This window comes from Melospiza melodia, chromosome 1 (genome assembly GCF_035770615.1).
Source record: "Melospiza melodia melodia isolate bMelMel2 chromosome 1, bMelMel2.pri, whole genome shotgun sequence".
Taxonomy (NCBI): Eukaryota; Metazoa; Chordata; class Aves; order Passeriformes; family Passerellidae; genus Melospiza; species Melospiza melodia.
Window position 1 is genome coordinate 88,074,116 of NC_086194.1, and position 13,430 is coordinate 88,087,545.

The 13,430-nt window shown below is 42.0% G+C and overlaps 1 protein-coding gene across 4 annotated transcripts in view; it reads right to left on the reverse strand.

The window, feature by feature from the left end:
- Nucleotides 1-1,682: 1,682 nt before the first annotated feature.
- DSP (desmoplakin) overlaps nucleotides 1,683-13,430 on the reverse strand; it is a 51,332-nt gene continuing 39,584 nt past the window's right edge. For 2 of the 4 annotated variants that reach the window (XM_063161018.1, XM_063161009.1), the window contains exons 19-24: nucleotides 12,740-12,902; nucleotides 12,051-12,134; nucleotides 11,024-11,131; nucleotides 10,283-10,381; nucleotides 7,154-9,445; nucleotides 1,683-5,575 (exon numbers count right to left, since the gene is read on the reverse strand). In XM_063161018.1, coding sequence (XP_063017088.1) covers nucleotides 2,378-5,575; nucleotides 7,154-9,445; nucleotides 10,283-10,381; nucleotides 11,024-11,131; nucleotides 12,051-12,134; nucleotides 12,740-12,902 — 5,944 coding nt within the window. In that variant the 3' untranslated portion in view covers nucleotides 1,683-2,377. The remainder of the gene's footprint in view (nucleotides 5,576-7,153; nucleotides 9,446-10,282; nucleotides 10,382-11,023; nucleotides 11,132-12,050; nucleotides 12,135-12,739; nucleotides 12,903-13,430) is intronic. The other 2 variants (XM_063161036.1, XM_063161027.1) reach the window with 2 other exon arrangements.

The window sequence follows — 13,430 nt, forward strand, 5'->3', positions numbered from 1 at the left end:
ATTTCGGTCACTGTGAGAGGAAAAAACTTTGACTGAGCGGTATGAAAGGTAGAATGCAAAGATTGGGCTTTAAACAATGTAACAGAGATGCCAGGAATGCATTGAATAAAACACCTGAGCCCAGTCTGCTGTAGAGTGTGTAGGATTTCTCAGCCCATGCAAACTGGTGTGTGCATCCAAGACTGAACATTCCTTTAGTAATGACCAGCTTTACTCTTACTGTAGACCCTAGGAACCCCATAGTCATTAAAAGCTGCAGAATCAGTCTGGGATTCTATTAAGCAGTGATTGTTTTGGGGTTTTTTTTACAGAGTTGTTTCTCCCTAGCAGTCAGAAAGCCTTTCAGACACTGACTTCTCCTCTGTGGCACAGCAAATAAACTCAGCTGTAGAGAGAAATCTCCAAAGCTCTGAAGATTCCCTAGATGACAGGATGCACTTTCTCACCTACTTTCTCTGGAGGTCTCCCACACTGACCTGTAAGAATCCCAATAATTTCTTAGTCCAGTAACTGAAGAGAGTTTATATACGGCAGAGATTTTATACACAGCCATCATCGTCAGGAAACACTGGAAATGTTTCCCAGACTAGAAGGTAAACTTCATTCAGAGACAGCAGGATCAGAGCATGTGCTAGTCCTTACTGCACAAAAGAAACATTCTACAAAAAAATTAGGCAGCATAATTAACAGTGACTAACATTTATGCCCATCATCTTCTTTTTAGCTATAGGAACAAAAATTCATAGAGCAGCAGGGTTCCTACACGGTTCATGGCTAAAAGTAAGTATGGGCTTTGAACAATTTAAGGGAAGAAATTATTTCAGCTACTGGCAAATTATACTAACAGTTTTGTCACTAAAGCACTGTATAAAAGCATAGCATGTCACAGAAGCAGTGGTATAAAACCGTACTAAGTTCTTGTAACTGATCAATCATTGTGCCTACCCAGAGGTATCTGCACTGTGTGTCACAGGAGAGAGGACAGGACAGCTCCCATGTATACAAGCCTTTTTCTGCACTGGTTGAAGTGGCTTCAAATCACTCCTGTGTCCTCTAATACTGTGGTCATTTAGCTCTGCTCTGGTTCCTCAGCTCAGATAAAAGGAGTCAGCAGGATGCCAGCAGCCTACATAAAACTGATGACAGCAAGGTATCATGCAAGCACTGCTACACTACCGCGGTTCTCTGAAGCTAGGCTTTCAGGAGCCAACATAAGAGGCAAAAGGATATCACAAGAGGCAATTGTTCAGGTTTTGAAAGATGTTCGTGTGCCACAGTTGGCCAGCTAAGCCAGCCAGTTTTTTGTTCTGCTCACTGTCCAAACTTGCATGGATGTGTAAGGGAGAATCTGACTCAGTCCCTTGTAGCTGCAGAGACAATGAGCTGGATTACAAGCAGAAAAAAATATGCTTCCTATTATCACCATCAACTCTATAAACAAGTGTACAAACAGGCATTCTGGAGCATAGCTTCCATTATTGGTGCTACCTTAATTTTCTTACTGAAAAATCAGAATCAGAAGTCCTCATTCATAAAAGTGATGGCTCAGCAGCATGAAATGTAACTTGCCTGTGCACTTTTTACGACAAAGCTACTATCTGCTTCTTTTAAAAATGGTTCTTTCTCTCACTTGCACTTCCAAGAATGTCCACAGATAAAATTATTAAGTACACACCAAACACTTTAAAACTTCAGAAGTTTATTGTCCAGAATAGCTGACACGGTACAGTTAGATTCTTTTTTCTTTGTTACAGGGAAATAAAGCAAAACAGTAGAAAATTGTATATGGGTTAACAGTAAAACAAAAGCCCAGCCTAACAATAGCCCTTTACATCCACCAACTTATACTTCAGAAAATGACTAGCCAAACATAAAGAAGTAGAGCATCTGAAAGACAGTTTCATATTTATGGTATAGATTCTAAACCAGTACTAAGGGCGTTTTCTGTCCATATTGTTAATATCTTTTTTTCATAATAGCAAATTGAAAAAGGTCTATGTGGATAAAAAGTTAACTACTGCAAGACTTTCAAACCTCAGTTATCACCTTATAGGTTGATAGTAACGGATAACGAGAGAAGGCACATGACACAGTATTTAAAATATACAGAGACCTATTAAAATCCTATGACTAAGAGGAAATGGGAACTGAAACTCAAAATTCACAAATAGTACTTTTGCATTCCCTAATCTATATTCTATAAGTTTGCATCCAAACATTTTACAGCTTTTTCAGAAGAAAAGTGTAACACACCCAGAAAAGACTTCAAGGCTTTGCTTTGAGTTACTTTGTTGTTTTGTTTTTTTTTTTTTCTTTTAGTAAATGCAATATAGGATAATCTAAATGATAATAAAATGCAGACACATTCCCTCACTTGTTACGAGCGCCCAATAGACCCACTGCTGAAGGCTGAGTATGAGTAAGAATACGAAGAGCTTGCTGAGGCATCAAAGCTTCCTCTCCTAGACCCACTGCGTGAGCCTGAACGCGAGCCAGAGCGAGAGCCAGAGCGAGAGCCAGGTGCCGAGGAGACATTGTAGGGACTGGATATGCCTTTAGAGGAAACAGAGGCTGCTTCCAACAGTTTAAGCCCGGTGATGTCTTCCACCATTGACCGGTTCATTGCATCTTTGTAGGATATTTTCAGCTTGGTCTTGGGGCAGGTCAGAATTTTGGGATAGCTGTTGGTGTCTTGTAATTTCTGGGAAGCGCGGCCATCAATCAACCCATTCCTAATGGCTTCTTCAGTAGTTATTCTTCCACGCACTTCCGGGTCCACGAGACCTCCAGTGAGGTACTGGAATTCGAGGAATCGCTGCCCAGCCTCATAAGGCAGCCACTTCTCCTTCACTGCTTCAGCTGCTGACATCCTCTTGCGTCCGCCCTTTATGCCTTCGAACCCTATGAAGGCCTTCTGGGCTGGCTTCAGACGTGTGGCCATATCCTGATCAATGATGCCTTGGCTAGTGGCTTCCTGGAGGGAAAGCCTCTGGCCAGTGGTAGGACAGATTATGCCACCAGTGCAGGCCTGGGCTTCAAGTAACCGCTGCCCAGTGATGCTATCCACGATGCCCCGCTGTATGGCTTCTGAAATGGAGATTTTCTCCAAGTTTTCTGTGTCAAAAATGGCTGCAATAGGACTGCACTCATCTGGGGTCTCTGAGAAAGAACCACTCCTGATCACTGAAGAAGAGCTCCTGACACTCAGCACGGTGGGAGACCGAGTCACTGACTCGTGACGGAACACCTCGTCGGTGCCATTACGGCAGGAAATCATGTCAGCAAACTGGGTCAGGCTCAAGCTGCCAGAACGGTACTGGTCAAAAAACTTCCTCTCCACCAGGCCTTTATCAATGGCGTCTTGGATGTCGTACTGGCTACCTGTTTTTCTGTCCACAAGGACAACTCTACTGCTGCCATCCGATCCTGTGATAGTTATTTCTTCCCACTCACACTCCTGTTCAGCTAGCTCTGTGTAGGTGTCATAATCTATGAGGCCTTTGCTGTACGCCTCCTGAACAGACATCTCCCGGTTTGTTTCTGGATCTACAATGACCACCCTGCGCTTCCTAAGGGTGTTCTTCTGTGAGGTGTGCACCACCTTCTTCTTCTCTCTCAGGGGCAGAAGGCAGAGCCCCGTTGCATCATCCTTTATGCATCTTTCTTTCAGCTGCAGGTAGGTCAAGTTTTCCTCAGTGTTGGGATCAAAGAACCCTTTGGTGTCATCACTTGGATCGCTGAGGATCTGGTTGAGCTCCTCATTGAAGTAGCCACGCTTGTAGGCCGTCTCTACTGGCAAGCGGTAGCTCTCCTTGGGGTCGATGATCCCTCCAGTAGCGATCTGCGCCTCCAGCAGACGAATGCCGTGGCCTCTCTCTATGAGCTCTTTGTTCATTGCTTGGAACAGAGAAATGATGTTTCCAGTTTCTGGGTCTTTGTACCCAGTGACAGCTCTTTCAGCAGAGAGAAGTTTCTCTTTAAATTCAATTCCAACAAGGCCTCTTTTGTAGGCTTCCTCAACAGGCAGCCTCACGTTGCTGACAGGATCCACTATGAACCCTGTGGCTGCCTGGGCTTCTAGGAGTTCAAGGGCTGTTCCTGGCCTAACCAAACCTATTTTCATAGCCTGGTAAATGCCAAGTTTCTCTTTAGTAGCCTCATTGTAGATACCAGCAATACAGCTAGAGCCTTGAAGGAAATCGATAATTCTCTCACTCACTTCTTCCACTGTAATTGCGCCTCTTTCCAAGTCATTCCTTGTTGATTCCTTAATGATTCCAGCCTCAAGCAGTGCATCCGCTGAGACAGGCTGCCTGATCCCTTGGAATGACATGCTCCTCTTCTGCACTGGAAGGAGCAGCAGACCAGTGTGTGGTTCAATCCTGCATTTTTCCTTCAGCTGCATGTAAGTGACTGCCTTTTTGGTGGTGGGATCAATGAAGTTCTTCGTACTGCCTTGGCAGTTGTTTAGCATCCTGTACAGGTCTTTGTCAATCAACCCACGAGATAAAGCTATTTCTTTGGGTAGGAAAACACTGTTGACAGGATCAACTATCCCTCCTACAGCCAGCTGGGCTTCAAGCAGACGAATTCCGGTTTCTCTGTCAACCAGATTTTTCTTGATGGCTTCAGATACTGGCACAGTTTTGCCTGAGAAAGGATCCTTAAATCCTGTAATAGCCTTTTCTGCTGTATAGATCTGCTCTCTGTCATCGAAGTCAATCAGATCCCTGGCGATAGCACTGTCCACTGTTAATATCTCATTTCGGTGTGGGTCTATCACACCTCCTGTTGCTGCCTGGGCTTCTAGGAGCAGGACTGCGTTTTCTGCTGTTAGCAGCTGGTTCCGTTTGGCCTCAACAAAAGAGTACTTCTGTCTGGGTGAAAGGGACACCCCTGCAATAGCACCTGCCCCTTTGAGGTAGGGCTCAATGTCAGCTGCGACCTCTTCCACCGACCTCTGCCCCTTCAGCAGTTTATCCAGTGTGAGTTTGTCTATCAGCTGGCACTCGTACAGCTGCATGGCTGTGATCTTCTTCCGCAGACCACTGAACACCAGCTTGGAGGCATCGATGCAGAAGTCTTCCTCGGTCTGTGTAGATCTGTGAGCCCCATATGGGCGCTGCTTGAGCTTCTCGATCTCTCTTTGCATCCTGAGACGCTCCGACTCCAGCTCTGACTGGTTTTTGACAGCGGTCTCTTCCAGTCTGCACCGGTATCTCTCTTCAATCCGTTTGATTTCCATCTGCAGCCTTTCGATCTCACTCCTCAGGCTGCTCTTCTCCCTCTCACTCTTCTCCCTCTCACACTGGATCTTCCTTATGGATTCCTCTGTTCGGGAGTGCTGGCTCTTCCACTGATTGAGATCATTCAGAATTTGTTGCTTCTCACTTTCCAGGCGTTGCTTCAAACGTGATTCTGACTCCAGGGTAACTTTCAAACGGTTCAGCTCCTCTTCTAATCTCTGCAGTCTGGCTTTGTCTTGCTCCAAAGCACTCATTTTAATCAGCAGGGTTTCTCTTTCTTGCATAATCTGACTACACTGATTTTTGGATTCTTGGATCCTACTGGATGCCTACAATTGTGGAGGAGAAATAAAGCAAGAAAGGATGGTTAGAGTTTGCGCTGGTCAGAGTTATGCCCTCTGCCTACAATGCTCTCCAGCCTGTCATTTAACCTGCAGCAAACTCCCACTGGAAAACATTCTAGTCACAGCAGCGCCTTACCCAAGATTATGGACACACATAAACCAGAGAAGGCACATCATCCCTTCATTTACAGTGTCTTCAGTACTGCCAGAGACTCAAGAGACTTCATTCTGTTACCCACAGCCTCAACCTTCAGCTGATTTAGTTCTCTGTAACTTTTTGATACTTCTCACAGTACACTGACATACACAGAGCATTTGAGACTCATAAATAGCCTGATGCTCAGCAGATGTCCTGGCAGTCCTACTAATCCAGGGGAATTTGCATCAGCTAAGGACTGGTCATACACGGATAAAAGGAAACATATGACTCAATTTTTGCTTTCCTGTTAGTTTCACGTGTCACTCCACACAATTTTACCTGTGTTGCCTTCCATTTTAATTCATGCAGTGTCTTCATGCATGTGTTCATATGCAGAAACACCCACAAGCATGCATGTTTATATGCATATTAAACTGAATACAAGTTTATCTATCTGTAATACATGCATAAATATGTGCATATATATGTGTATGTATATACACACACACACACATATATATGCATGGGTGTTATATATTCCTAAATGTTAGTATTTTTTTAATATCAGTATTAGGATTTTTAGAATAAAGGAAAGAAAAACTGAATAAAGGATATGAGAAAAGAAATATAAGGGACAAGTCTAGGAAAAAATACATTTTCACAAGGGCTCACTTATATATATTTAAAGACTAGCTCTTTGTACAAGAAACTAGGCAGAATAACAAAATATTTAAAAATGTTTTCTTTAATTTGTTTATGTTGTCACCAAAAGTTTAAGAAGTAAGGGCCAATAGTAAAATTTGCAAATGCCTTTAATGACTTAGGAACAGAAGTCCCCAAAACAGTCCAAGAAAGATAGGCTTTTAGTACCTTAGGCACAGCTGACAACATGACTCTTAATCCTCACTTGGAGTCAACATCTTACCCAGCTAATCAGCACCTTGACAGCCTGCTGGTTCTGGGGTTTTTAGCCAGTTTAGTTTGTGACAGCACTCAGGTCAGCCTCAAAGGACGGCTTTAACCCATCCTGGCTGAAACAGCCTGGGAAGCACACACAGCCAGCAGGGAACTGTTAAAGCACATTGGTACTCCCCATGCTCCCATTTTTCCCTAGGATAGTTTGCTGGACACTGGCACAGAACACAGATTTCTTCTGGGACAAGGCCGGAGAACAAAGCTCTCCTAGGTGATGAAAGCTTATGCCTCCCTAGAACAGTTCCCAGGGAGTAAAGAGGTTAAGGAAGCAGCCAAATCCTGCCATTTTTCTTTAAAACTTAACCATGAGGAAGGGTCATAAAGGGGATGTTAGTCACAAGTACAGTGACTTCAAAGAGCAAAGAGTGAATTAATTTGTTCAAATTGACACTGCAATTAACTACATATTTGAGAAAAAATAAAGCTGGGATCAAAATATGTGTGAATACCTCTAGAGCTTGCTTTTGGAATTTTTCAATTTCCTGTCTCAATTTTTCCCTTTCTTTCTGTAAATCATTAAGCAACCCCTGAAGTTCCAGGGTTTGCTTGCTGCTCATCTGAAGCTGATTCTTTAGTTCAGCAATGGTGGTATTTTTCTCATCAACTTCATTTCTGACCATTCTGAGGTCATCATACTCCAATCTAACATTTCGCAGCTCCTCCTCCAGTAACAAGTGTTCCTTGGTAAGGTTCTCTGTGAGAGACTGAAGCCTTTCGATCTCTATTTTGCACTCATTCAAGGCTTTGCTTTTTTCCTCAGAGGATTTCTGTAAGTGCTCATATCGTAGGTGAGCCTGCTTTAATTGCTCCTGTTCTTGGACCAACTGACGACGTAAAGTCTCGATATCAGACGTGTATTTTCTTAACTCCTCCATGTATCTTTGCTTCTCTCTCACATGACCATCTAATACTTCTCTTTGGTGTCTAAGGTCATCTTCATTCCTCTTCTTGACAATAGATACTTCCTCTATCTGTTGTGTGAGATTAGTTATTTTAACTGATTGGTCTCTCAGAGATCTCCTCATGCCTTCTATTTCCTCCTCCAGTTTTTTCCTCCTGGACGTTTCCTCCATTAAATTTTTGTTCTGTCTGCAAAGCTCCTCCTCCAGCTTATGTTTCTGGATCTGCAAGTCTTTTACAGTGCTCTGGAACTTTGCACTTTCTTGATCCCTGCCTTTTTTCTCTTGTGAAACTCTTTCATAGTCAATTTTCAGTCTGGCCAGTTCCTGCTCTTGGATCCTCAGCTTGTTAATTGTCTCAGTCGCACTCGTGTTTGCTTTCTGCAGGTCGAACTGGACTCTTTTCAACTGATTGTTCTCATCCTCCACTTCTTTCCTCTGACTTGTTTCTACATCCAACAACTTTCTCAGCCTTTCAATCTCTTTGTTTCTTTCCTTAATGGTTTTAGAAGCATCATCAAGTGACTGTTTGTACCGCATGCTTTCATCGGAGTGTCTCTGAATAACTTGTTTTAGCTCAATCTCCAGCTGCTGTTTCTTTTGAGAAAGCTCTGAGCCAGCTGCCTTCTGCTGCTGAGCATTCTCTTCTATTTTCCGTAGATTATCTGTTGTCTGAGTTATCGTATTCTTCAGTCTCCTAATTTCCTCACACAAATTCCTATTTTCTCTCATGGCATTATCAAGCTGTGTTCTATAATTATTTGTCTCCTCTTCCTTTTGCATGGTGACCTGGTGAATTGTGTTCTTTGTGATATTAATCTCAGTTTCATATTTGTTCTTTAAACTAATAATTTCCTCATCATAACTGTTTCTTACCTTAGCCAATTCATTTTCAAGTTCCCATCGGCTTTTAGCCTCTTCCTGAAGCTGAAGCTTTAGCCTTTCCAGCTCCTTAGTTTTATCCTGAATAGTTGAGGCAGCCTCCTCAAGAGCCTGCTTGTATCTTGAGTTATCTTCCCCACGAAGCTGAATGATCTGTTTCAGCTCCAGCTCTAGCTGGTGCTTCTGCTGTGACACCTCAGAACTGCAAGCCTTCTGTTGGAGAGCATCTTCCTCTGCCCTCCGCCGCTGGTCTGTTGTTTGCAGAATGGCATCGTTCAGCCTCACAATCTCATCCTTAAGGTCTCTGTTCTCTCTTGTCAGTCTGTCAACCTGGGCTCTGAGGCCTTTTGCATCATCATCTTTTTGTGCAGCTATCTGCTGGATTGTTGTCTTCTTAATATTAATTTCTGTTTCATACTTGTTCTTTAAATTACTCATCTCCTCGCTAAACTGGTTTCTTACCTTAGCCAGCTCATTTTCATACTCCCTCTTCCGTGTTCCTTCGTCCTGAAGAAGAACCCTTAATCTTTCTATCTCGTACTCCTTCTCCTTGATGACCTTCTCAGACTCTAACTTCTGCCAACCAAGGCTGTCTTTCTCATTTTGCCTTGTTTTTTGCAGTTGGTCATAGTCATTCTTCTGCTGCTCATATCTATCCTCCAGCAACTTCCTTTTCCTTTTCTCATCTTCAGTCTCATAAGTCAGCCTGGTTATTCTGTCATTTAGATCCTTTATTTGGGCATAGCATTTGTCTAGGTTTTGCTTAGCAGAGTTTCCATCCATTTCAGCTTGTCTTTTCATTTCCTCCAAACTCATCAACTTTGCCTTGAGCTGAGAAATGTCCATCTGGTACTTCTGCAGATTTTGTTCCAGGAATTTATGTTTGTTGCTTGTCTCTGAATTTGAATCCCTAGCAAGTCTGAGTTCCTCTTCCAGGAGTTCAATTTTGGTGTTTTTCATCTGCAACATGATAGCAGAAAAACAATCAGAAAAACTCCTGTAAATATTTTGACAACTGTTTCAAAATCATCAAATGCAATAAAATATACATTGTAACACTAACAACTTAAAAATGAAATTTTTTTGCTGCTTCAATGAGATCTAAACCCCCTTTTCTTATTTAATGTCATCAAGACAGATTCTGTAATCTTTATTTATTCAGAAACCTTATTCAGAAATCAGCATATAATGACTTTCAGAGGGGCAAAGATACTTGATGGGGGGAGGGAGGTGCATTACTGATAGTAAAATGTGGTCTAGCAGAAGTTCACTGGGGAAGTATGGAACAGTCACCTTTAGAACCTCCCCAGTTTTCAAACAGGTGAAAATTCACATTCTATATATGCAACTTCTTTAATGGGCGTCTCTGTTTCACTGAGCTGCCTCAAATCAGAAGTTGCTTCTTTCAAAACACTTTAGAATATGGTTTAAAATGAAGTGCCCTCAACCATGAGGAGCAAGTTTTCAGCACTGAGGTATCTACACTGTCACTGAGGTCAAGGCTGGGATGGGCAGGGAAGGATCGCTCATGTGCCTTGATGAGCACCTCCTTATTTACCAAGGAACACCAGTTCTCTACCTCACTTCACACATCACCTCGGAGATCACTTTGTAAAACACCACTCTTTCACAAAAGATGCATGACTCTGCTGATATGCCTCCTTTGTAGGAGGCACCTCTGAGTTCTGAATACAGTTTTGTGAGCTATTTTATACTGTACTTTCTGCCTCTGATCAGTGATAGTTTTCTAATCTGTGACAAAATTGAAAGTTACAGAAAATAAAACATTTAGAATACCTTCAGATCCTCCATGCTCTTTAACATTTCACTCAAGAATCTGTAATAATCTCCTGATCTTGTAAGAAGCTCTATATAGCGGGACTGAGCCTCATTAGCCTTGAAAAGAAACAGAATTGTTAGCAGCTTGTACTAGAGTTAGACATGAACACACCTATGTCCAGACCACTTAAAGAATTCCAATCTACATGAGTAAACACATCACTAGACAAAGTAAAAAGCAGATTCTCCTCCTCACAAATTCACATGACATTCTGAGGACCCCAAAAATGTGAATTCTTCCTTACGAAAAATCCACATATTTTTTGGTTTTTCAGGATAGTTTGCCCCCCACTGCTGATGTGATATTAAATTCAAGTCTTCATCCCCTTGTTCGTCCTGCTCTTCCTGTCTGACAGTCACAAATAATCCAAGACAAATTTTTAATAGCAGTTAATTCCCTGGCTGAAAGTGACTAAACCACTTGGGGCAAGAATCTACCTTTCTCACAGTATGTATGCAGTGGACAGTGCATAGGAATGAGATAAATTCCTGAGGGCTAATCTAATGTCTGAACAAGCCCAGGTCTGATTTTACAGCACAATGACTATTCTGCACTAATTCTTTTTGCTTACGTGCTTAACACACATTAGCAGTGACAGTGCTAAGTGTTAGAACACAGCTGGGTATGACTCACAAGGGCTCACACAGACAAACAAATGCAGTCAGAAGATTTAAAGAGAGGAAAGGAAAGAAAGGTACCTCCTGTAGGATTAAGACTGCAGGAGACTGAACCACGCTCTTCTTGATAGGTATGTTGAGCAATGTTTCTAATCCCGAACTGTAGGAAGCAACCTGTAGTTCATAATCCTGAAAAATAAGACAAAAAGCAAGACCCATTTAGAAACTGCCAAAGAATTCTCTGTGAAACTATTCCAGAAAGTGCAAGTTTTTGGGGTTATTTGGCTTTGTTTCCTTAATGAAAAGCTACATTTTCCCCTTTTTTATATTTCTGACCATGTAGAGATTATCCTCTGTCATAAACAGAAGCTCATCAGTTCAAGTACCCCTGTGGAGATTCATGGAGGAGAATGACAAAGGAAAAAGAGGAAAAACATTTTACAAAAACAAGAGGACAACTGTTTCTGTAAGTTGAGGGCTACATGGAGATGAAAAAGATTCAGTTTCATGGGAGTAACTGGTCTAAGTACTGTTATCCACCAAAACTTCATCAGAAATAACAGTCTCTGCAGCTCTTTTGTATCACATATGCCATGTTACATATATATCAAAATCTTTGTCACAGAGTAAGATTGAACTGGAGAAAGCATGAACAGAAAGGTGACATAAAAATTCAAGGACCACAAAATCATTCCCTCTGTATGTTACTGATTTTCATGGCTATTGCACACCATTCCTCCTGCTAATCTGCATTTGTCTTGCCTCCTAGATCAGATCCTAATCAGACCTAATTTGTTAAGCACCAATCTGTTCTTGACTTCCTTATGTTTTTTAACACATGAACTGGAAAATTTGGTCTGGCTAGAAGGAGGCTTTGATTCACCTGAAGAGAAGCTCTCACTGGTATCTGCTGCATGATCCCATAGTCATCAGGTGACAAGTACACAAATTGCTTTCATTGTGTTTTGTACTCAGAAGTATTTCACCCCAGCAATTTCTGTACTCATGCATCAGGGAGCTGACTTTTCACCCGTCAGCAGAGCAGAGACAATGGGATGTGCCTGACCATGAAAAACCACACCCCACAAAAATGCTGAGATCCAAGTACCTTAATTGCAGCTGAGCACTGATCTGCATGCTTGAGAAGCTCCTCGACTTTGTCTCGCTTCCCACAGATTTCACTGTGCAAGTTCTGCCAAGAGAAAGGTGAGCCATGAAACACTCCTGCAAGATTTACCAGTATTTCCTCCTGTCCACGCTGCCTCCATCAGAAAGCACCTGCAGCAGGAGACTACTGCAGCCCCTGAGGCTGAGGCCTGAAGTGACCTGTACCTGGGCAGATTTTACAACAGCAAGCTCTTTGGCCATGAGAAGGTTTTTCTCAGAGAGAACACTCAGCAACTGAAAAACCTCCAGCACTGGGAAGGCAGAGTTTCTTGACTTTAGCTTAGATGCATCTACTTGATTTTTATTTTTGTGCTGTAATTTTTCCCATAAGTTGCACCATCTTACAGTCCCTTGAATTAATTCAAAGCTGATGCGTAAAAGTGTCAGTGAATGTGTAGGAGCCAAACACAGTCTTGTTCATAATCTGTTGCAGTGCTGACAGAAAGTAATGAGGACAATAATATTTCCTCCCTCCTGCCTTCTACATATGTGGTGTTTTTTGGTAGCTTGCATACTTTATAATTCAAAACAGGCCGCTGTAGTGCAGACTGCGTTGATACTGATACTTTCTGTATAGCAAAACAATTTAAATCCAAATAGCTGAAGACAACTCATTCAGGTGCTGCATACCTTCTGATCATGCAGGTATCTCATGATAGTGTTGGAATCACACAGCTTCATGGACTCAATAGCGTCCTGCCGGCGCTTAGCATCACAGATCCACTTGCTAAGAGCCTGATAGAGATCTCGGTAGGTTTTCAGCTGTTTGATCTGCCTTTCTAAATCCCATGACCTAGGGGGAAAAAGCGAAAAACTTGTCAAAATGGAAAGTGCATTCTCTTTCTCTCTCTTTACACAGTTTTCAAATAAACTTATGTAAAACTATGGGAAACTCTGAAAAGGAGATTCTGAACAAAAATTTTAAATAAATGAGAATTGTACTTGTTATTAGTCACCCAATATGGGGTTTTAATACCTCACTTTTGAGTAACTCTGTAATAGACAGAGTTACTCAAAACTCTGGGCCTTCCTGTCAAAGTGAGGAATAAATAAAACTAGCAGTGATAAAAATCAAGTTTGCTGAACTTCAGTACTCTTGTTCTCAATTTTCACTGAAGAACCAGCAACCAGTTAGGACTACATTTTGTCCTCAGATAAAAACAAAATAAAACAAAATCAAACAAGCCATACCTCAACTTCCACCTCTCCCCCTCAAACAATCAGAATATGCCCTCTGTTCATGAATCAGATTCAAGGTTCGATTTTGTTACTTAACTCTTAGTGTTACTTTTTTAACCCTAAAGTATAAGTTGTTGAGGAA